This window comes from Myotis nattereri (genome assembly GCF_964212035.1).
Source record: "Myotis nattereri genome assembly, chromosome: 1".
Taxonomy (NCBI): domain Eukaryota; kingdom Metazoa; phylum Chordata; class Mammalia; order Chiroptera; family Vespertilionidae; genus Myotis; species Myotis nattereri.
In genome coordinates, this window is record NC_138075.1 from 67,720,827 (window position 1) to 67,746,537 (window position 25,711).

General features: G+C 39.6%; 1 protein-coding gene across 1 annotated transcript in view; it reads right to left on the bottom strand.

The window, feature by feature from the left end:
- Positions 1 to 25,711, bottom strand: part of KNL1 (kinetochore scaffold 1) — a 68,080-nt gene that overhangs the window by 23,251 nt on the left and 19,118 nt on the right. Inside the window, exons 5-10 of the mRNA XM_081112959.1 lie at positions 15,565 to 15,626; positions 13,019 to 13,071; positions 12,747 to 12,780; positions 10,813 to 10,850; positions 6,067 to 6,119; positions 315 to 4,853 (exon numbers count right to left, since the gene is read on the bottom strand). Of these exons, the coding sequence (XP_080969085.1) occupies positions 315 to 4,853; positions 6,067 to 6,119; positions 10,813 to 10,850; positions 12,747 to 12,780; positions 13,019 to 13,071; positions 15,565 to 15,626 (4,779 nt within the window). The remainder of the gene's footprint in view (positions 1 to 314; positions 4,854 to 6,066; positions 6,120 to 10,812; positions 10,851 to 12,746; positions 12,781 to 13,018; positions 13,072 to 15,564; positions 15,627 to 25,711) is intronic.

The following is a 25,711-nucleotide window of genomic DNA, read 5'->3' on the forward strand; positions in this document are numbered from 1 at the left end:
CCTAGTAGGAGGTGTGCAGGAGGCAGCTGATCGATGTTTCTCTCCCATCAATGTTTCTAACTCTCTATCCCTCTCCCTTCCTCTCTGTAAAAAATCAATAAAATATATTTTTTAAAAAATCATTTTTAAGTCCGTTTATTAATTCCTTAAGATTCTACAAAGAAATGTTTCTTCAGCCCTATAACTAAGAATAATAAGTTCCTGCTTATCCAAGACTAAAATTAAAATTCAAGAATACTCATAATTAAAAAAAAAAAGAATACTCATAATTTTTAAAAAATCAAGAACATTCCTCAGTTAAAGACAGAGCTCACCTGCTGATCTTGTATGGTATCACTAAACTTAATCTCACTTTTTCTGATTTTTTTCTCATTCTGAGAATCATCATCTTCTTCTTGTACCCAGGTTCTTTTCTGGCTATTGCAGGTTTCTTTCATTTTATTTTCAGATGGTGAAATCTCTTTCTGGTATGTCTCCATCAAAGACTTTCCCTCAGTTTCTATGCTAATAGAGTCTGAGGAATTAATCTCACCTGGATATACAGGAAGATTTTCCTCATTTATATATTGAGATGGACTTAAGTTCAGTTTAGCTGCAATAAATCCAATGCCTGAATCCTTACTGGAGACCGGCTGAGTTTTTAAGTTACTTAAATCAGTTGTATTTGAGGGAATCTGTTCCAGGTCATCTATACCAGTGACACTACAATTTCTCTTGTTTGGCAATCTGGGCAAAAATATTCCTAAAGAACATCTCCTTATTTTATCTTTTACAACTGGTACTGAGTTGGTTTTAGCTCCATTATGAAAAATTTTATTTTCTTCATCTCTATCATATTTAACATTGTTGGACACTGTGTTAATATTATTTCTTTCTGTAGCTTGCACTATACTCATATCACTGTCTGCCTTATTTACGAACTCAAGTAATTGTTCTGGAAAAGGTGATATATGAAAAGCTTGGATATCTAAAAATTCTTCAGTTTTCCCATTCAAATTATTCAGATTTTGTTTGCCACTACTAAAACTTGCAGCATTAGATGCAATTACAGGATCTGATGTTTCTTTAGGCTTGGCATGAGTTTGAATAACATGCTTAGTCAAGTCTGAGTTACTCTGGAAATCTATGGCTGTATTACATTTAGCAGTTTGGATATTTTTCTCCAGTTCTTTTTCACAGGCTACAGTCAACCGTTTCTCATTATTGAGCACTTTGGACTCATTTTCACATGTGGGTACAGAGGAATTTCTTAGAATATTTAAATTCTTACTTGCAGCTTGAGACAATATTGCTTCACCTTTATTAACAATACTCTGTCCTTGTTGAGGTAATGGAGATAGCTGAGCTGAGAGATGAAGTGGGGAATCAACACAAACATCATCAACAAAGGTCTGCTTTAAACTATGTTCTGTACTATGAACAAAGTCCTCCATTTGGTCCTCTGGAAACTTAAAAGATACTTGCTTTGAATCAAGTTTAGTCATGTTTCCCAAATCCTGACCATATACTAAAGTTTGATTAGCTAATAGATTTGGGGACTCCTTAATCAGATCTTGATCTTTGAGCACTGTTATGACACAGTCATTTAGCTGTCCTTGGATATTCGTTTGAATAACTTTTTCCTTCTCTAACACAGAACAAGGAGCAGAGAGATGCAGTGCCTCAGATTTCAAGTAATATTCACTGGCTAAATCATTTGCATAAGCAAGATCATTTTGCACTGGGCAATTACTGGCTTTCTCATCTTTATCACATAAGGACACGACATTCCCTTCCAAATTATCAACATAGGAAATAACATTTGGTAGAAAGGAATAATTGTCACTGGATCCACAAATAGCAGGTGCATGATTGTTTCTAAAATCCACATTTCTTCTACCTGTGCTATTTAAGTGGCAGCTTTCAAGTTTGGCTTTTTCCAATGTATAGGCCTTATCTACAACTTTTCCCATGACCTTTTCATCTATAGCAGTACTATGGAATTTGATGATTTCTATCTGAGCTTGATCCCCAGACAATGTATTAGAACAGGGTATCACATGGTGCTCTTGCTCAGTCTGAAGAACAATTTTGTTTTCTATAGCCTGTGCTTGTTGTTTAGTGATTTCTTGAACAGAGCTTCCATCCTTAGGAAAAGAAACACCCAAGGTTTTTTTTACTATTCCAAATTTAGGGCACTCTTGAAGTATTTTTTCTGTGGCTTGACAATCAATGAAAGCAGTATTGGACTTGGTGACTTCCAGATCACTGTGATTATCTATAAACAATACAGTATTGTCCATTGGCCTAGTGGTTATTTTAACTGGTGAGACAGTTTTATATTCTAAGGCAGTTGTGTGAATTCTAGTGATCTCCATGTCATCCTGCCCACATGTATACAAAACAGTTTTAGAAGTTCCTGCCAAAGGCACCAACAGAGAATCTTTTCTATCTTCTAGGGCATTTTTGTTATTTATTTCCATTGTACAACTCTGGATGATATTCATATCATTTTTATCATTACCTGAAAATGCAATGGGCTTGTCATCTTTGAGTCTAAGGCTTTTCCTTCTTTGACTTTTGCCTGACAAATGTTCATTCAGAAATCCAGGCTTTTGTATATCTTTGTCATTTTTCCAAACAGTTGATGTAGACATGTCTATGTTCTCATCAGCTATAAATGCTACAGCTTTCTCTATAGGAACACTATTAGATCGGTCCCCAAGAAGTGTTAGCTGGCTGACTTTTGCTGCTGAATGGTCACTTTCACCATTCTCCGGAAAGGAAACACTCTCCTCAGCAGAAGAGGTCACTTTTATTTTTCCTATGCTTTTCCTTTTGAATAGTTCAAAGTCAGGTCTGTCTGCAAGTACAGTTCTTTCTAAATTAGTCTTACTAGGTTCTTGTACTTCAGAAGGACCAAATCCAATGACAACAGTGTGACTCTTGGTTAGATCCATATTTTGCTCCACTTCTGAACAAGTAATTATCTTGTCACGAGAACAGTCAAGGGTGGGATTACCTAAACTTTTCCTCAGTGGCTCAGGCAGTTTAGAATTCTGGTCTGGTACAGATTTAACTATATGACTGTTAACAGCAGTATTAGGATTTTCCATGGCAGATTGGCCTTCTGAAGACAGTTTAGTGATTGGAAACAAAGCTTGCTCACATGAAACTGTATTTCTATTCTTTCCCAGTGCTACTTGTTTATGAAGATCTCCACGCGAGTATACTATATCTATATTATAGTTTGTTGCTTTGTCCTGGTTAATATCAACTGGCCGAGGAGAAACTTTATCAAGATAGGGTGAAATCTTCAAAACTTGATCTATTTCTTTGCCCCAGGCATCAGTTAGGATGTTTGTAGATATTTTTGGTTGTCGGGAGAGTTCATTCTGAGTTTTGGTCTTGTTTCCCCATTCATCTAAAAGGCTTTTGCTGTCAGAGTGAGATGTACTGGCATCCTTGAATGCTAGATTATAAGATGCAAAAGGAGCTTGACTTTCTAAATTAGTTGTATGACTTTTAGTCAAACCCTCATCTTCACCTGTGAAGATTACAGTCTTTTTACCAGCCAATGAAGTAGACAAAGGATCTGCCTGGGCCTGTTGTAATCTTTCCTTAGATACATGAACTGAGATATAATTTACATTCATTTCCTCATCCTTTGACATAGTTATGTGATTTTGGAGCATCATTTCTTTTTCAGATATTGGTTTGGCTGTTATCTGGACACCTGTCTGATCTTCTTTAAAAATTTGATTATCTATTACAAGTGTCTGACTCTTGGTAATGTCCATGCTATCCTCTCCTGAGTAAATCGTTTTATGCATGAGAAGAGAGCTGGTATCTGGATTATGACACATTTTGGCATAATTACGGTCATCCTTTAGCAAATTTTCTTCCTCTTTCATACTTGAGAGACACTTGGTCAGTTCCATGGCATCATTACAAGTAGAATACAAAAATGTTTTATAATCTTGAATTGCTGGACTGAAACATACAGATTCCGGGACCATGGCCAATGTTCTGACATCTTGGTTAGAAGTCTGTGTGACTATGTGAGTTTCTGTCCCCATAATATGACCTCTGGTAATATGTATGTCACCTTTAGGATTTAAGGGAGAGTCTGGAAAAGCAGCATTTGGTTTATTCTCAAAGACTGTCGTCTTTGCTGGAGCTTTAGTTCTATAACCTGTTGTAACATCCATCATGACAGTCTGAGTTTGATTTTTTATTTCAGATAAATTATCTGCAGAGGGTAAAATTTGTATAGTGCGGTTTATTGTCAAGTCCATCAAGTCATTACCATAAACTGTAATATCACTTTTAAATTCCCTTACGTTGGCTTCAGTGGACATGGGAACCAAAGTTTGAATATTGGATGTATAACACTTGGTGAAATTCATCCCATCATCTCCTTCTATAAAGATTCTAGTCATATTACTGTTATTTTCATCTACATTAAGGGATACATGCTTTTGATGTATGGAAGAAGCCTTATTTGATTCTATGGAATAAATAGGTATCTCAGAATTTTCTTTATCAGGTCCTGTAGAAGAAGAATTAGATTTCCCTGTTTTCAATCTTTTGATGAAGTCATTGAAATTTATTTTCTTTTCTGAATTAGTGTTTTGATCCGTGGAAAAATTCAATTCTTTTTTCATTCTTGAATCCTCAGTGTGAAGTTTTAAGTTAGCCACAAACGATGTGGTATCTGTCTTGGTGGACTTTTCACTTTTTGTACAATCTAAAAGGCCTTTTGTAATCATCACGGTGTGACTTGCTGTCAGGTCCATCTGGTTTTCATCTGAAAAGATGACTGTCTGGTCATTTGAATGTGTCTCTTCATGGTTGTATTCTGTAACTGAAATCTATAATGAAAGCAAAATATTTTAAAAAATCAAATACAATAAAAACTTTAAAAACGTATTTTACAACATGTACTGTAAAAATAATTGTCAATGATTGGTTTGTTTGAATCAATGGTGTGCTGTGTAGTACATAATTTGTTATTAAATTTTTTTCTAGCCTGGCAGGTGTAGCTCAGTGGTTGAGCATTGACCTATGAACCAGGAGGTCATGGTTGGATTCCCAGTCAGGGCACATGCCTGGGTTGCAGGATCGATCCCCAGTAGGGGGCATGTAAGAAGCAGCCAATCAATGATTCTCTCTCATCATTGATGTTTCTATCTTTCTCTCCCTGAAATACTTTTAGTATTTTTGGACAAATTAAAAGTTCAAGGTTAATTCTACAGCCATTAGAATGACTAAACATAAAAAGGACTGACAATTCCAAATGCAAAGATAATGAAAATTATAATTACTGATAGGTCATTCTCTCTTTTTTTTTTTTTTTTAAATATATTTTATTGATTTTTCACAGAGAGGAAGGGAGAGAGATAGAGAGTCAGAAACATTGATGAGAGAGAGACATCGATCAGCTGCCTCCTGCACATCTCCCACTGGGGATATGCCCGCAACCCAGGTACATGCCCCTGACCGGAATCGAACCCGGGACCTCTCAGTCCGCAGGCCGACGCTCTATCCACTGAGCCAAACCGGTTTCGGCAGTCATTCTCTCTTTAAATAAAAGACTCAGAAAGGGATAAGTGCATAGCTGACTACTTTATAGAACACTTCTGAACCCCTTGGAAGTTGGATTCTCTTTGAATCTTAATGCAGTGATTTTATTTATAAGGATATGGTCAAACTCCTTGCTACTCAAAGTATGGTCTATAGACCAGTGCACTAGTAAGACCCAGGAGATTGATAGTATAGAATCTCAGGGCCCACGCTAGATCTACTGGATAAAAAAATCTATATTTTTAAACAAAATCCTGTGATGATTCATATGCCCATTAAAGTGTAAGAAGTCCTGATATAACTAATATATTTACCTATTACTTAAACTAGCAGTGATTTAACTTTCCTTAGTTAACTCGAAGGGTAGGAAGTTTTCCCAGTCTATAGGTCCATTTTGGTAGATAACCCCTAAGTCATGCCATTACCATTAAATTTTGAGTTTTTAAAAAGTTTCAACTGTCAAGGGAAATTAAATATGAAGGCACTTGCATGAACTCATACCTCTCTCTGTTGCATCTGGGTCTGAATGGGAGCACAAAGCAACGTGTTCATTCCTATTAAGAAAAAAAAAAAATAGTCAATGACAAAAATATGTATCACCAGGAGCCTTTTGTTAGATTCTTCATCGGTTACAAGTACAGTAGTACCTTATCAGCGGCTTTGCTTTTTTCAGTCTCATTTATTTGTGGTCAACCATGATCTAAAAATATTAAGTGGAAAATTCATGGAACATATTCCCTATTGATAAGGGGGGCTACTGTATTTACTAAAGTTTTACTAGTTACTAAGCCCTTTATAAGGACTTAGGTATTAAATTTCATTGACTTTTTAATTGTCCCATGTTAGACAGAAACAGTTATTGTATTCTCTGTGTGACTAAAATGTTTTTAGAATGTGGCACAAATTTTAAACATGGAAAGTTTGGACCACTTTTTCCCCCCTTTACTTCTCCATTTTTATTTCCTGGATAGTAGAGGTTACATGATAAGATTTGAATCACCTTTTATTCTATGTTAAGGAATCTAGGCATTCCCATGATGAAATGTGCATCTTATAAAAATAACTAGTGGTCCAGTGAATGAAATTCGTGCACATTAAAAGGGAATTAATTAGAGGAAATATTTTTTTTTAATATATATTTTTTTATTGATTTTTTACAGAGAGGAAGGGAGAGGGTAGAGAGTTAGAAACATCCATGAGAGAGAAACATCAATCAGCTGCCTCCTGAACACTCCCCACTGGATATGTGCCTGCAACCAAGGTACATGCCCTTGACCGGAATCGAACCCGGGACCCTTGAGTCTGCAGGCCGACGCTCTATCCACTGAGCCAAACCAGTCAGGGCAAGACGAAATATTTTAATATTGCTATTTGCCTTTTCTCTATAATAGAAGTGTCAGAGATGAAAGAAAATTAGTAAAATGTATTACGAAAATCTTCCTTCTGTCAGAGTATGGGGCATGCTGTGGGACCCAGAGTCAAGTCCCCGCCCAGCTGCGTGCACCTCGAAATCACGTTAGACCCGGACCCGGCCAGCCCTACCCGCATTGGGCAAGATCCAGACCTGACCAGTCCCAGCCCTGTCAAGCCCTGCCGGGTTGGGGGGTGCAGGCTCAGGTCCCCCGGCCTGGGGCGGGGGGCGTGGCCTGAAGTCCCCTGTCCAGCCCTGTTGGGTGTGGGGCGCAGCCTCAGGTCCCCTGCCCCGGCCTGGCACCACGCAGCCTCAGGTTCCTGCTGATTGCTCCTTACTGCTCATTACAGGAACCCCGTCTCTGCTGTGGGTGCAGCCATCTTGTGATGGAGTGACAGAGGGTCAATTTGCATATTACCTCTTTATTATATAGTATTATTATATAGGATACTAGAGAAGGAGCATGAAGTAGATTCAAGAAAAAGAAGAACCAATAAGAAAACTACTGTAGCCCTGAACAGTTTGGCTCAGTGGCTAGAGCGTCAGCCTGTGGACTGAAGAGTCCCAGGTTCGATTCCGGTCAAGAGCATGTACCTTGGATGCGGGCACATCCCCAGTAGGGGGGGTGCAGGAGGCAGCTAATGGATGTTTCTCTCTCATGGATGTTTCTAACTCTCTATCCCTCTCCCTTCCTCTCTGTAAAAAATCAATAAAATATATTTTTTTTAAAAAAAGAAAGAAAACTACTGTAATAGTTCAAACACAACTTGATGAGATTTTATGTTAGAGCAAGATACAATGAGAATGGAAATAAGGAACTAGAGTCAACACATTTTAGAACCTATAATAATAAAAGCATAATATGCTAATTAGACCGGACGTCCTTCCGGACAACCTTCCAGACGAAGCTGGGGCTGCGAGGGAAGCCCGGGTCCCAGGTGCCAGAGGGAAGTCGGTGACGGCAGCTGGGGGAAGGAAGGCCTACTCTTGCACGAATTTCGTGCATCAGGCCTCTAGTTAAAATATAAAGGTTTAGGTAACAAATTGGACTTTAGAAATATAGGATTGAAGATGCTATAATAAAAAAGGAAATATTTTTTAAATACTTAAGTTCAAAAGTAAATCTTTAGCCCTGGCTGGTGTGGCTCAGTTGGTTGGAGCATCATCCTGTACACCTGCATATAAGAGGCAACCGATTTATGTTTCCCTCTCTCTCTCTCTCTCTCTCTCTGTCTCTCTTCCCCTCTAAAACTCAATGAACATGTCCTCAGGTGAGGATTAAAAAATCTGTAATAGCCCTAGCTGGTTTGAATAGAGCATTGGCCTGTGGACTGAAAAGTCCTGGGTTCGATTCCAGTCAAGGGCACATGCCCAGGTTGCAGGCTCAATCCCTAGTAGGGGGAATGCAGGAGGCAGCCAATCAATTCTCATCATTGATGTTTCTATCTCTCTCTTCCTCTCCCTTCCTTTCTGAAATCAATAAAAAAATATTTTTTAGAAATCTACAATAATAAAAGCATAATATGCTAATTAGACCCGACCTCCTTCCAGACGACCTGTGGAAGAAGCCAGAGATGTGAGGGAAGCCTGGGTCTTGGGTGCCAAAGGGAAGCTGGTGTTGGCAGCCGGGGGAAGGAAGGCCTACTCTTGCAAAAATTTCGTGCATCAGGCCTCTAGTAATAACAATAAGTAAAAATAGGCTCTGGCCAGTGTGATTCAGTTAGTTGGATTGTCATCTCATGCACTGCAGAGTTTTGTGTTTGATTCCAGGTCAGGGCACATACCCAGGTAGTGGGTTCAATCCTGATCAGGGTACATATGGGAGGTAAACAATCCATGTTTCTCTCTCTCCCTCTCACTCTCACTTTTTCTCTCCCTAAAATCAATAAAAATTAAAATAAATAAAAATAATGGCAAATCTTTAGAAGAGTTTAAAGAGTTTACAGCAACCTTGATTAAACATGGGGAAGTAATTATAGGCTTTTTGTTAGAAGCCTTATTTATTTATTAAGTTTCCACTCATTTATTCAACAAATACTGCTTCAGAACCTATTATGATCCCCAAAACAACTGTCTACTAAAGTACAAAGTGAAGACAAAATTTTTGGACTCAAAAAAATTTCGTTTAACAAAAGAGCCAAAAATAAATACCAAAACTACAATGTGATAAATTCTACAAGAGACTGAGAAACAGAAGGAGTGTTGTCGAAACACAGGAAAGAGTGATTAACTTATTGGCTTTGCCAAAAAACAACTCCATTTAAGCCAGTACTACTTAGTGTATGGTGCCAGTCTGTGACCTGCTAAATCAAAAGCATTTCCATTACTAAGAAAAAATGTCAGCTAAACAAAATAATAGCTTACAGCCACAGTTGATTTACATTCAAGAGTAACTTCCTCTCAGTCATGGATTGTAATAGTTTGTGGACTGGTTACTTTGAAAAGCACTAAAGTTACACTATGTGAAAAATGAGAAGAATGCTAGGCAAATTGTAGTCGGGAGAGCACTTTAGGTAGAGAAAATAGCATTTACAATGGATATAAGCAGGAAAAAAGTTCACATGAGGAATTGCAAATAGTTCTTCATGGTCTAGCAGGGATGGGGAATGTCTGGCCCGTAGGCCAAAATCATTTTGTCTGGCCCTGCCAAAGCATTAGGGGTGAGTTAAATGTTTGACCAAATATTGCGGGCTAATTTTTAAGTTGATAAATTTGTATGGCTTGTGAATTATGTTACAAATGTTATTTATAACATCATTTATAGTATCATTTATACAAACCCTTGGCAAAAAAAAAAGGTTCCCCATCCCTGGCTAGAGGAAAAGATGCCTATAAAGGAAAGGAAATAAGGTTGGAGAAGACGACAAGCCAAATCAGAAAGGGCTTTCTAAGTCTATGCTGAGGAGTGTGCGTTTTATCCTGCAAGCAAAAAAGTGTCATTGAACAATTTTTAGCTGGAAGGTAATATGATCAGATTTAGAACTACATAGAATAGATTCAAAGGATAAGAAACTATTTAGAGTAACCCAAGAAAGAATAATAGGAAGTTGAATTCAAACAGTGGCAGAAGGAATAGAGAAACAGTAAGAGATCTGCAAGATATTTAAGAAACAGGATAGAAAGAGTATAGCCAAATAGATATAGAAAATGAAGCAAATATTAAACAATGACTCAATTCCTGACTTGAGTGAATAAATGAGTAAGACCCAGCTGGCGTGGCTCAGTGGTTGAGCGTTGACCAGGTCACGATTCAATTCCTGGTCAGGGCACAGGCCCAGGTTTCGGGCTCAATCCCCAGTGGGGGACTTTCATTGATGTTTCTATTTCTCTCTCCCTTTCCCTTCCTCTCTGAAATCAATAAAAATATTTTTTTAAATAAATAAATAAAAATAAATGAGTGAGAGTCAAAAATAGAGGAAACAAGAGGACCAGCAGTTTTGGAAGAAGTAAAGTAAATTTGTGAAATTTTAAACTAAAAATTTTGTGTAACACACAGAGCTCTCTTCACACTCTTTTTTTCACTGTTCTTTTAGATTTTTTTAAAAATATATTTTATTGATTTTTTACAGAGAGGAAGGGAGAGGGATAGAGAGTTAGAAACATCCATGAGAGAGAAACATCGATCAGTTGCCTCCTGCACACTCCCTACTGGCTATGTGCCTGCAACCAAGGTACATGCCCTTGACCAGAATCGAACCCGGGACCCTTGAGTCCGCAGGCCGATGCTCTATCCACTGAGTCAAACCGGTTAGGGCTGTTCTTTTAGATATTACTTATCAAGGAATCTGGATGAAGAGAAAGGTATATGATAAGAAAAGCACTCTGATCATACTCACCAGTAATTTCACAGTAATTATCTTCTGAAGTCTTATTCCTAAAATATAAAAAAATATTTTAAAAATCTGTATCACAATTACCAAGAATTATAACAGTTGAATAATAATGCCAATTGCCTTCTACAATTTATACCCACTAGCAATGAGTGATGTTTTACCTATGTTCTTAGCTAATTGGATGAAAAATTATATCTCAATAGTCTTTATTTCTCTTCTGAAGATAAGCATCTTTTCATGTATTCAAAAGCTACTGGTATTTACTTTTCTATGTATTAATATTATAAAAATAAACTTAATTAAAAAATCTGAAGATTGGTATTTATTATTTTACTAGAAGCCTGGTGCATGAAATTCATGCACTCGAAGGGGGAGGGGGTCCTCAGCCCGACCTGCGCCCTCTTGCAGTCCAGGAGCCCTCAGGGGATGTCCGACTGCCTGCTTAGCGCTACCGTGGAGACAGGAGAGGCTCCTGCCACCACTGCTATGCTTGCCAGCTGTGAGCCTGGCTTCTGGCTGAGCGATGCTCCCCATGTGGGAGCACACTGACCGCCATGGGGCAGGTCCTGTGTTAAGCATCTACCCCCTGGTGGTCAGTGCATGTCATAGCGACCTATCGTTCCACCGTTTGGTCGATCTGCATATTAACCTTTTATTATATAGGATACCAGCTGATGTATTTAAGGATTTATAAATGAAAGAGTATTTCATCACTTTATTAAAAGAATAAGCTGTACAATGCACATACTAATCCTACATAATAAAGAGCTAATCTGCTAATTAGACCGGACAGCAGAATGACCTTCCAGAACGACCAGTGGGCAGGGGCTGTGGGGCCACAGGGCCATGAGGCAGCCAGGGCTGTGAGGCAGCTGGGGCCAGGAGGGCCAAGGCAGCTGGGGCCCCAAAAGCCTACACTTGCATGAATTTCGTGCATCAGGCCTCTAGACCTACATAATAAAAGGGTAATATGCAAATTGACCAAAAGGCAGAACGACTGGTCGCTATGACACACACTGACCACCAGTGGGCAGGCACTCAATGCAGGAGCTCTTGCAGTGCTCACAGCGGGAGTGATGTTCAGCCAGAGGCCAAGTTCACAGCTGGTGAGCACAACAGCGGTGGCAGGAGCCTTTCCTGCCTCTGCTGCAGTGTTAAGGATGTCCGACTGATGACAGTGGGACATCCCCAAGGACTCCCAGATTGTGAGAGGGTGCAGGCCGGGCTGAGGAACCGCCCCCCCTCCCGAGTGCACAAATTTCATGCACCAGGTCTCTAGTCAAATATAACAGTACATTAAATTTTGCAAAACAATTTGTTTTGTTTGTGGTTGTTGTTGTTTTTAAAGTAATGTCTGGTATATACTCTTTTCTTTAGAACAAGTTTTGTTTGTTTTTTAATATATTTTTATTGATTTCAGAGAGGAAGGGAGGTGAGAGAAACATCAATGCATGCCCCCCACTGGGACCGAGCCCACAACCTGGACATGTGCCCTTGACCAGAATTGAACCCGGGACCCTTCAGTCCACAGGCTAACCCTCTATCCACTGAGCCAAACCAGCTAGGGCAACAATTTGTTTTTTAAATTATTCCTAAATATTCCACAAAAGGGATACAAAAATAAAAAACTAAAAAGATATTAACTTAGTGTGGCTGGTGTTGCTCAGTGATTAAGCATCAACCTATAAACGGTGTGATTCCTGGTCAGGGTACATCCCTGGCTTTTGGGCTCAGTCCCCAATAGGGCGCGTGCAGAAGGCAGCCGATCAAGAATTCTCTATCATCAATAATGTTTCTCTCCTCTCTCTCCCTCTCCCTTCCTCTCTCTGAAATCAATAAAAACATATTTTTTAAAAAGGACACTAATTTAAAAAGTACTTTATTAGTAGGAATAAATAACTTTAAAATATAATTTGAATCACATTTTTCTTACTTACTGTATAAACAGAACATTTTCTCTTGTTTCTGTTTCTAAAAATTAAAAAAAAATTAAAGTTTTTCAAAGATACTCTGATAAAGCATTAGAAAAATTAACAAGAATAAAAAAATACTGCCCTCCCCTGACACAAGATATACTTTTTAACCAATAAAATAAAGAATAAGTTATATCAATTATCTGGTTAGATATCCACAGTAAATTTTTATACAAAACAGACTCGAAGGAATTGCATTAATATGTTACCTGCAATTTCTGACTTTCTCATGTTACCTGCAATTTCTGACTTTCTCTCTATTTTCATATGAGATTCTGTCTGATATACCCTAGAAAAGAAAGTAAAGATTAATGAAAATCTGTCATTTTGAATTAGAACACTATGGTATTAATTCATACTGTTTTTATTTAAACATAATAAAGGCCATATATGACAAACCCACAGCTAACATCATACTCAATAGGGAAAAACTAAAAGCATTTCCCTTAAGGTCAGAACAACACAGGAATGTCCACTTTCTTATTGAACATAGTACTAGAAGTCCTAGCTATAGTAATCAGACATAAAGAAGAAATAAAAGGCATCTAAACTGGAAAGGAAGAAGTAAAACTATCACTGTTTGCAGATGATATGATACTGTATATAGAGAACCCTAAAAAGCCCACCAAAGAACTACTAGAAGTGATAAATTCAGTAAAGTAGCAGGATACAAAGTAAATATCCAGAAATCGATTGCATGTTTATACACCAACTAGAGGCCTGGTGCACGGATTCAGCCTGGCCTGCGGGGATCAGGCTGAAACTGGCTCTCCAACATCCCCCGTGGGGTCCCGGATTGCAAGAGGGTGCAGGTCAAGCTGAGGGACCCCACTGGTGCACGATCGGGGTTGGGGAGGGACTGTGAGAGAGTTCCAGGATGTGTCCGGCCCGTCTCGCCCAGTCCCAATCAGCTGGACCCCAGCAGCAAGCTAACCTACCAGTTGGAGTGTCTGCCCCCTGGTGGTCAGTGCATGTCATAGCGACTGGTCAAACCATTGGACACTTAGCATATTAGGCTTTTATTATATAAGATAATAAACTATCAGAAAGGGAAACAAAGATAACAATCCCATTTACAATTGCATAAAAAAATATCTGAAAATAAATTTAACCCTTTGCGGTCGTTTGTCTACTCTCAGCCACCAAAGCTTTTTTACCGTTCTGGTTGTATGTCTGCTCTCAGCCACCACAGCAAGGAACCGTACGAATCTTAACTCTATTCATTCATGTATCAGTTCATAATTTCTCTGAAAGCTCTTAAGTGTCTAAGCGATCTTGTCACGAACCAAAACAAGGTTCTCATTTCTGGATATTTACTTCTTCCTTTCGGAGATATCGAAACTTAATATAAACAAACGTGGTCGTTCCACACTCGCCATGCAAAACACCATGGCAAGTCACTCGCCTTTTGAGAGTGAAGAAATCGACAAGCTTCGAAGATACTTCGCAGAATTTCAAATAAAGCTTTACAAATTACGTTTAACTGTAATTAGGCATTCTCGCTTGTTAAGATATTTCAAAATAATACTCCAAAATGGCAAAAAGAAAGTTACCGAAAGAAGTGTACTGCGAATCTGAAAGTAACGATGAAGAGTTTTATTTTGGCAGGAAGACCATCGGCCTCAGATAAAGATGAAAATCTTAATGGGAAACTGCATATATTGTGGCACTGTGAAGGTGTGAAAAGTAAAGATTGCTCTGTATGTTCAAACAGAAAGATTAGGGGCGGAAGACGCCAAACTAATTATTTTTGCGATACATGTAGTCGAAAACCAGGACTGCATATTGGAGACTGCTTTCAAAGATACCACACAATGGAGAAATATAAAATATAATTTTTATATAAAAATGTTATTGAAACAAATTATTGTCTAAACATACATCTAATGTTCAAAAAAGAATTAATAAATCCTGTTTATCCTTCATAATCTTGCATGTTATGTATCACTGCTCTTTCAATGGAAATTAATTCCGACCAGTACGACACCCATGTCCAAATTTAATACGACCGCAAAGGGTTAATAGGTTCTTTAAAAATATTTTGTCTTTTAAAGGCATAACTAATGAAATACATCTGGGATTCACATGAAAATAATTCAGTAGGACAGGAAAAGGAACTAAGTGGGGGTGTAGTGAAACAAGAGTGGCCATAGTTGACACTGTAGCTGAAAATGAATACTTGAGTTTTCATGATACTATTTTCTCTATGTTATAACTTTTAATCATAAAATAGAAGAAGAAAAAAAGAGTAAATTGGAAGTCTTTTTTTTAAACCTCCCATAACCTTTTTTTATACCTCCACTTCCTTTAGAGTTGTGTGTGTAACCCAGACCTTTGCACCATCTCTCTCAGTAGTAACACTTAGCAGTTTTATTCCTAACTTTAGAGGAAACACTTTCAATGTTTTCCTTTTAAGTATATTTTTATTGATTTCAGAGAGGAAGGGAAAGAGAGAGAGAGTGAAAGAGAGATAGAAACATCAATGATGAGAGAGAATCATTGATCGGTTGCCTCCTGCATACTCCACACTGGGGACCGAGCCTGCAACCCTGGCATGTGCCCTTGACCAGAATCAAACCCCGGACCCTTCAGTCTGCAGGCTGACGCTCTAGGGCTCAATGTTTTTCTTTTAAGCATAATACTAAATAACAACCTCTTAAATAACAATTCTCTAATGCTTATCTAATAGAAACACAGGTTATGTAAGTCAGCAGTAACATATTTAGTTTGACACACAGCACAGCACTACTGTCATTTAAAATTATTTCTCCTTTCAACTTACTTTATAGTATCTGCAAAGCTGACTCGGCGAGAGCTTTTCTTATTTCTCGAAACACTGGGTTCCTAAGGGCAGAGAATATTTGGTATGATTCTTAATGAAACCACTGTTAATTAGGTCTCCAGAGTACTACATATAGACCAAGTCTTATTCTGAAATAATTTTATATTATTATTAATTTTGATTATTATTAGTCTCCAAGATATCCCAATGTAGAAACACTTAATAAACACAAATATAATTTTCAATGTGAATGACACTAAGTATACTGACATAAACAACATATATTTAAGGAGATACTGCCCCTTATCTTCTCTCTCTTTTAAGTGAATGACTATTTTACTATCAAGAAAAAAGATAGAGGAGAAACCAAGATGGCAGCATTGGTAAACACCGGAGATTGCTGCCTCGCACAACCACTTCAAAAATGCAACTAAAAGACGGGACAGACATCACCCAGAACCACAGGAAGGCTGGCTGAGGGGAAATTCTACAACTAGAAGGAAAGAGAAAAGCATACCGAGACTCAGAGGAGGTGCAGTGCTGAAGTAAAATACAAAGGTGCGTGCGGAGCGGGCTGTCTTTTTCAAACAGGAGGGAGTCTCAGGCTCTGAGCTCCAGTTCTGGGTGAGTCTCTGGGGACCCAGACTCAAACGGGAGAAGCAGGACTGCCTGGCATCGGTCGGAACTCGAGGGCAGCTTTCTCTCCGAGGTTTGCAGTGGTTGCTGGGACACTGAGAGGCAGAGCCTCTGGGGACAGGACTGAGAGCAGCCATAACTGCTCACTCCGCTGGCCCTGTAGATCCCCTGGGACCCGCCCCGCCCAAGCCTTGCACGAGGCATTTGCTGGTTAGCCTCAGGCAGAGGCTAGATTAGTGCCACCCTAGAGATCCAGGACAGAAGTTCTCCCACTGCAGACACAGCTGATTCTCACAGCCAATTGGCCTGGAGGTCAAATCCCTCCCAGTGTTACCTACAACAATCAAGGCTTAGCTACAACAAGACTATGCACAAAGACCAAGGGGGTGCACCAAGAGTGTCTACCTCAGGTAATTGGGACACTTAGCACAGAAACCCACTCTATCGACACAGCGAAGCATAAAAAATGCCGAGACAAAGAAACAGGACAGAAATGACAGAACTGGAGGAAAGCAGGCTGCTGGATATAGAATTCAAAACCACACTTTTGAGGTCTTTCAAGAGTCTTCTAGAGACTGCCGATAAACTTAATGAGATGTACAAGAAATCTAATGAGACCCTTGATGTTGTGATAAAGGACCAACTAGAAATTAAGCATACACTGACTGAAATAAAGAATATTATACAGACTCCCAACAGCAGACCAGAGGAGCGCAAGAATCAAGTCAAAGATTTGAAATGCGAAGAAGCAAAAAACACCCAACTGGAAAAGCAAAATGAAAAAAGAATCCGAAAATACGAAGATAGTGTAAGGAGCCTCTGGGACAGCTTCAAGCGTACCAACATCCGAATTATAGGGGTGCCAGAAGATGAGAGAGAGCAAGATATTGAAAACCTATTTGAAGAAATAATGACAGAAAACTTCCCCTACCTGGTGAAAGAAATAGACTTCCAAGCCCAGGAAGCACAGAGAACCCCAAACAAAAGGAATCCAAAGAGGACCACACCAAGACACATCATAATTAAAATGCCAAGAGCAAAAGACAAAGAGAGACTCTTAAAAGCAGCAAGAGAAAGAAACTCAGTTACCTACAAGGGAATACCCATACGACTGTCAGCTGATTTCTCAACAGAAACTTTGCAGGCCAGAAGAGAGTGGCAAGAAATATTCAAAGTGATGAATACCAAGAACCTACAACCAAGATTATTTTATCCAGCAAAGCTATCATTCAGAATTGAAGGTCAGATAAAGAGCTTCACAGATAAGGAAAAGCTAAAGGAGTTCATCACCACCAAACCAGGATTATATGAAATGCTGAAAGATATCCTTTAAGAAGAGGAAGAAGAAGAAAAAGGTAAAGATACAAATTATGAACAACAAATATGCATCGATCAACAGGTGAATCTAAGAATCAAGTGAATAAATAATCTGATGAACAGAATGAACTGGTGATTATAATAGAATCAGGGACATAGAAAGGGAATGGACTATTCTTGGGGGGGAAAGGGGTGTGGGGGATGGGGGAAGAGACTGGACAAAAATCGTGCACCTATGGATGAAGACAGTGGGTGGGGAGTGAGGGTGGAGGGTGGGGTGGGAACTGGGAGGAGGGGAGTTATGGGGGAAAAAAAGAGGAGCAATGTAATAATCTGAACAATAACGATTTAATTAAAAAAAAAAGAAAAAAGACAAAGGATAAAGCAAATGACATGTTACCTATTATGGTAACCATACTACACTATTTTGAAGATTTAAAAAAATTTAATTGTAGTAAAATACACATAAATAAAATTTACCACCTTAACCATTTTGAACATGTATTTTTATTTTATTGTGGAAAGAATACTCTACAAGGAATCTACCCTCTGAACAGATTTCTAAAGGCACAGTATGATATTGTTAACTATAGGCAGTATTGTACAAATCTCTAGAACATATTCATCTTGCATAATTGAAATTTTATACTTGTTGATTAGCAACTCCCCATTTCCCCATCCTCTCTGCCCCTGGCAACCACTTATCCTTCTGCTCTCTGTTTTTATGAGTTTGACTATTTTAGATACCTCAGGTAAGTGGAATCATATAGTATTTGTCCTTCTGTGACTGGTTTATTTCACTTAGCATAATGTACTCAAGCATCTTAACCATTTTTAAGTGTATAGTTCAGTTAGGTGTATCTAGGTTGCTATTCAACCAATCTCCAGAACTCTTTTCATCTTGCAAAACTAAAATTCTATATCCATTAAACAATCCCCCTAACCTTTACATAGCCACCATTCTATTTTCTGTCTCTATAAATTTGCATATCACCTTCCCCAGCTTCTGCCCCAACTGAATTTTCTTTCTCTACTCTATACCCTAGGTACTTCACAAGTGGAATCATAAAAGTTTTTTTTTTCCTTTTGTGCCTGGTTTATTTCACTTAGCACAATGGTTTCAAGGTTCACCCACGCTAAAGATTATTTTTAATTGATTTTTTTTAAGAAAGAGGGAGAGGGGAAAAAATGGATGTGCCTTCTGCACACCCCCTACCATGGATCAAACCTGCAACCAGTGCATGTGCACTAACAGGGACTCGAACCAATAAGCACTCAGTGCACAGGGCGATGCCCAACCAACTGAGCCACACCGGCCAGAGCCAGAATCCCCTTCTTTTTTAAGGTTGAATAATGATCCATTGATACCACATTTTGTTTATCCATTCATCAGTCAATGGACACTGGGTGCTTCCTCCCTCTGACTATTGTGAGTAACGATGCTATGAACAGGGGTGTACATTTCTTAAGATCTTTCTTTCAGTTCTTTTGAGTATATACCCAGAAGTGGAATTGCTAGATCATATGGTAATTCTATTATTTTTTTAGGAATTGCAATACTGTTTTTTCCATAGCAGCTGCACCATTTTACATTCCCACGACAGGACACAAAGGTTCTAATTACTCCACATACCAGCCAACATTGTTATTTTCTAAGTTTTTGATGGTAGTCATTCTTTTTTTTTTTTTTTTTTAATATATTTTTATTGATTTTTTACAGAGAAGAAGGGAGAGGGATAGAAAGTCAGAAACATCGATGAGAGAGATCGATCAGCTGCCTCCTGCACACACCCCACTGAGGACGTGCCCGCAACCAACGTACATGCCCTTGACCGGAATCGAACCCGGGACCCTTGAGTCCGCAGGCTGACGCTCTATCCACTGAGCCAAACCGGTTCGGCGATGGTAGTCATTCTAATGGGTATGAGGTGACATCTCATTGTGGTTATAATATGCATTTCTCTAATAATTAGTGATGTTGAGCATCTTTCATTATAATATACAGTTTTTACTTTTCCTCATATTCCTTAACAAGAGCAAACATTTTTACTCTCATGGATACCAAACACAAAAAGCAAGACAGAGAAACAAACAACATCCACAGATAATTTTACAGCGATAATTCTGAATACCTGAATATCTGAACATAAGTCTTATTATAACAAAGAATCAGGAATGTTCATCCTGGCAGATGCTATAGGTGACCTCAAGCTTAATATGATAATAATACTGACACAGTAAATAAATACTGGGACTAAAAGAGATCAATACCTTTCTTCCTTTTTTTTTCTTTTTTCTACAACTTTAACATGTGTCTTTTTATGCTAGAAAGGTTTTCTTTACAGAAGTCTTTGAAGATCTAAAGTGAAGTTTTCTGCATGAAAAAAAGAATGTGTGACAAGCAACTTATCACCTAAGGCAGTTCCCTCAGAACTGATCTTCAAAATGCAAACTGCACTCTCCTCAGTATTTCTGGAAAGCATCGTGGATCTAGGCAGTGTGGTCTTACACAGACTAGATCTACATTCCTCCAAAGGTACTTATATTCACTTCTTTCTTCACTGGCTGTAATCTCTGTAAACTAACTTTGATTAGTTCTATCAGAAGAGACAGGAAGGGAAATTGCTAGACTATTTCAAGTCTTCAATGGCTGGGGCTTTCTACTGCTCTTCAACAGTATTCTCAGATCCAAATACTAGCATATTTCTTACTAAAAAAGAAAAATAAATTTGTGTGGTATATTTGAAATAAAATTAGAGCTCTAATTTGAAGTCTGTTACTAAGTAGGTGTGTGGGCTTAGACAAAACATTTAACTTCTCTGGACCTCATATTTCTCATCTATAAAATGGGAAAAAAATAGATTCAAGATTACTCTGGTTTCTCTTCAGATGGCATAAATCTTTTTTGCCTTTTACTGAAGATTTCCATGGAGAGGAACAACAAAAAAGATTACTGGTGAGGTCCTATTGATTTTAAAGCTCTATGAATCTAAGAATCTGTCATTTAATCATTTAAAGTTCATTAAAAACATTTTTTGTCCTGGCGAGTATGGTTAAGTGGTTGGAATGTCAGCCCATGCACTGAAGGGTTGAAGGTTCAATTCCCAGTCAAGGACATGTATCTGGATTGCAAAGGAATCCCCCACATGCGGGAGGCAACAAAACGATGTGTCTCACATCAATGTCTGTCTGTCTGTCTGTCTGTCTGTCTGTCTCTCTCTCCTTTCCCCCTCCCCCCCTTACTTCCTCTTTCGAAAAAAAAAAAAATCATTGAAAAATAAATTCGCACGTGAGGATTAATCAAAAACAAAACAAAAAAAACAAAATATTTTCTTAAAAGGGGGTGAGGGGTAGGTAGGAGAGGATAAAGGGGGAAGGAAACTTGACTTGGGGTGGTGAACACACAATACAATATACAGATGACGTATTATTTATGTATTATAGAATTATACCCCTGAAACCTATATAATTTTATTAACCAATGTCACCCCAATAAATTAAATCAAAAACAAAATAAACAAAATCACATTTTTAAAAAATACACATTCTAGCCAGGCCAGTGTGGCTCAATGGTTGAGCACTAACCCATGCACCAAGAGGTCACTGGTTAAATTTCAAACAAGGCACATGTGGTTTTGGGTTCAATCCCCAGCAAGGGGCATGCAGGACGCAGCCAATTGATGTTGATGTTTCTCTCACATCGATGTTTCTATCTCTCTCCCCCTCTAAAATCAATTTAGCCCTAGCTGGTTTGGCTCAGTGGATAGAGCATTGGCCTGCAGAACAAAGGGTCCCAGGTTGGATTCTGGTCAAGGGTACATACCTTGGTTGCAGGCTCCTCCCCGGCCCAGGCCCTTGGTCAGGGCTCGTGCAGGAGGCAACTCAATCAATGTGTTTCTCTCACCTTGATGTTTCTCACTGTCTTTCCCTCTCTCTTCCACTCTCCCTAAAAATCAATGGAAAAATATCCTCAGGTGAGGATTTAAAAAAATAAATAAACATATTTAGAAATACACACACATTCTAGATCCCATGCTGAGTGATAGAAAAATAGTGGTAAAGAATATAGTCCTGGCCCTAACCAGTTTGGCTCAGTGGATAGAGCATCGGCCTGCAGACTGAAGGGTCCCAGGTTTGATTCCAGTCAAGGGCATGTACCTTAGTTGCGGGCACATCCCCAGTAGGAGATGTGCAGGAGGCAGCTGATTGATGTTTCTCTCTCATTGATATTTCTAACTCTCTATCCCTCTCCCTTCCTCTCTGTAAAAAAATCAATAAAACATATTTAAAAAAAAAGAATACAGTCCTGCCCTGGCCGGTTTTGCTCAGTGGATAGAGCATCAGCCTATAGACTGAAGGGTCCCGGGTTTGATTCCGGTCAAGGGCACATGCCCGGGTTGTGGGCTCGGTCCCCAATGGGGGGCGTGCAGGAGGCAGCCGATCGATGGTTCTCTCTCATCATTGATGTTTCTATCTCTCTCTCCCTCTCCCTTCCTCTCTGAAATCAATAAAAATATATTTAAAAAGAAAAAAAAACTAGTCCTACTCTACTAGAAATTAATGGTGAAACTGACATTTTTTAGACGTTATTTTATTTTTTTAATATATTTTTATTAGTTTCAGAGATGAAGGTAGAGGGAGAGAAAGATAGAAACATCAACGATGAGAGAGAATTATTGATCAGCTGCCTCCTGCAAGCCCCCTATTGGGTTCAAGCCCGCAACCCATGCATGTGCCCTTGATTGGAATCGAACCTGGGACCCTTCAGTCTGCAGGCCAACACTCTATGCACTGAGCCAAACCAGCCAGGACGAAACTGAGATTTTTAAAACAAAAATCCATACAAACATAAAACTCAAAATATGGCAAGTGATAAGAAGGAAAACTACATAAAAAACTAATTTAGGCCGAACTGGTTTGGCTCAGTGGATAGAGCGTCGGCCTGCAGACTGAAGGTTCCCAGGTTTGATTTCAGTCGGGGGCATGTGCCTTGGTTGCGGGCACATCCCCACTGGGGGGTGTGCAGGAGGCAGCTGATTGATCTCTCTCATCGATGTTTCTAACTCTCTGTCCCTCTCCTTCTTCTCTGTAAAAAATCAATATAATATATTAAAAAAAAAACTAATTTAGCCTGAGAATTAGGGAAGATCTCTTTCAGAGAGTACATTTAAGTTGAAACCTAAACTTTATTTGTATAAGTATTATTTGTCCGATGAAGGGTTGGGAACAGGGAAAGCATTCCAGGCAGAATATGTACAGGAGCTCTAATGCAGAAAAAAGCTTAATGTATTTGAAAAATAAAAAGACTGGACATCAATAAAAAGAAAAAACAACCTATTTTATGGAAGAACACATTTGCCAAAGATACATCTGATAAGAGGTTACTATCCAAAATTTGTAAAGAACTCATACAACTCAACACCAAAAATATAAAATCCAATTAAAAAATGGGAATGGGCAAAAGACCTGAATAGACACTTCTCCAAAGAGGGCATACGATGGCCAATAGACATATGAAAAGATGCTCAAAATCATCTAGAGAAAGGCAAATTAAAACCACAATGAATCATCACCTCACACCTGTCAGAATGGCTATAAATCCACAAACATCATCAATAAATCCACAAACAAGTGTTGGCAAGGATAAGGAGAAAAGGGAACTCTCATGCACTGTTGGTGGGGATGCAGACTGGTGCAGCCACTACAGAAAACAGTATGAAGGTTCCTCAAAAAGTTAAAAACGACCCTAGCTGGTTTGGCTAAGTGGATACAGTGTTGACCTGTGACTAAAGGGTCCCAGGTTCGATTCTGGTCAAGGGCACATGCCCGGTTGCAGGCTGGATCCCCAGTGGGGAGCGTGCAGGAGGCAGCCAATCAATGATTCTCTCATCATTGATGTTTCTCTCTCTCTCTCCCTCTTCCTTCCTCTCTGAAATCAATAAAAATATATTTTTTAAAAAAGTTAAAAATGGAACTGCATTATGACCCAGCAATTCCATTTCTGAGTATATAACCAAAGAAACTTAAAACACTAATTCAAAAGAATATATGCACCACTGTGTTCAACGCAACATTATTTATAACTAGAGGCCTGATGTACAAAATATGTGCAAGAGTAGGCCTTCACAGCCGTGGCTGCCTCGGCCCTCGCAGCCCTGGCTTCATCCGGAAGGTCATCGAATGGTTGGTCCACTGTTTGGTCGTTTGGTCAATTTGCATATTACGCTTTTATTATTATAGAACAGTGATGGTGAACCTTTTGAGCTCGACGTGTCAGCAATTTGAAAAACCCTAACTTAACTCTGGTGCCGTGTCACATATAGAAATTTTTTGATATTTGCAACCATAGTAAAACAAAGATTTATACTTTTGATATTTATTTTATATATTTAAATGCCATTTAACAAGAAAAATCAACCAAAAAAATGAGTTCGTGTGTCAGAGGTTCGCCATCACTGTTATAGAACATAGTCAAGATATGGAAGCAACCCAAGAGCCCATCAAGAGATGATTGTATAAAAAAGCTGTGGTATGCCCTGGCCAGTGGTTAGAGCATCATCCCACAGACCAAAGGGTGTCGGGTTCAATTCCTGGTCAAGGGCATGAACCTCGGTTGCAGGCTCAATCCCCAGCCCCAGTTGGGGTGTGTGCGGGAGACAACCAATCGATATGTCTCTCTCTCTCATTGATATTTTGCTCCCCCTCCTCCTTCCCATCCATTCTGTCTAAAAAGAAATCACTGGAAATCCTCAGGTGAGGATTAATAAACAAATAAACAAACAAGCAAGCAAGCAAGCTATGGAATAGCACTCAGCAATAAAAAAGAATGAAATCTTACCATTTGTGACAGAATGGATGGACCTGGAGGGTATTTTGCTCAAATAAGTCAGACACAGAAAGACAAATACCATATGATTTCACTTATATGTAAAATCTAAAGAACAAAATGAATAAACAAACAAAACAGAAACAGACTCACGAATACAGAGAACAGACTGATAGTTGCCAGGGGATAGGCATTGAGGAACTGGGTGAAAAATGAAGGAATTAAGAATTACTGATAGTTACAAAACAGTCACAGAGATGTAAAGTACAGCATAGGGAATCTATGTATATAAAAGCCTAAGCGACTGAATGATGGGTCAACTGGTTGCTATGATGTGCACCAACCACCAGGGGACAGATGCTCAATGCAGGAGCTGCCCCCTGGTGGTCAGTATGCTCCCACAGCCAACTTCCTGTGGCTGGCCAACATCCTGTGGTCACTCCCCCCAGCCGACCAGCCTGCCATGGTCCCTCCCCCGACCTGGCCGGCCCCGATCAGCCCCGATCAGAACTGGGTGAGATGGCCCAATTGGCCCCGATCTCCGGCCAGGCCTAGGGAACCCACCTGTGCACGAATTCGTGCACCAGGCCTCTAGTCCTATATAATAAAAGCCTATGTGGCGTCATGCCCTTGCACGATGTCCTCGCGCAACATTGTCACAAGATGGCTGCCACAAGATGGCCGTGCACACAGCAGAGGCAGGGCCCGGTGGCCACTCCACACAGTGAGGCCTGGGGGTCCTGCAGCTCTGCATGGCGCGGAGGAGGTTGGTCCTGGTGGAGGAGGTGGGTCGCAGCAGGGGAGGGCAGTTGGGGGCCATCAGGCTGCAGGGGAGCAGTTAGGCATCAATCAACCTGGCAGGGGAATGGTTAGGGGGCGATCAGGCTGACAGGCAGAAGCAGTTAGGAGCAATCAGGCAGGCAGGCAGGAGAGCGGTTAGGAGCCAGCGGTCCCGGATTGCAAGAGGGATGTCCAACATCCACCGAGGGGTCCCAGATTGGACAGGGTGCAGGCCAGGTTGAGGAACAGCATCCCCCCTCCCTGTGCACAAATTTCATGCATTGGGGCTCTAGTATAGTCAATAATCTACACTAATAAAAGAGAAAAATGGTAATTGGCGTACGGCGATACCCTTTTCATTGGCTAATCAGGGCTATATGAAAATTAACTGCCAACTAAGATTGGCAGTTAACTGCCAAAAAGATGGAGGCTAATTTGCATATGTAGGCACAATGCAGGGAGGCGAAAGGGAAAGCAGGAAGAAGCCCCCTGCCACTGACAGTGATCAGAAACCCAGGGGGGAGCTAAGAGCTGGGGGGCAGGGCAAAGGCGGCCCTGGGGCCACCTTTACCCTGCCCCCCAGCCATG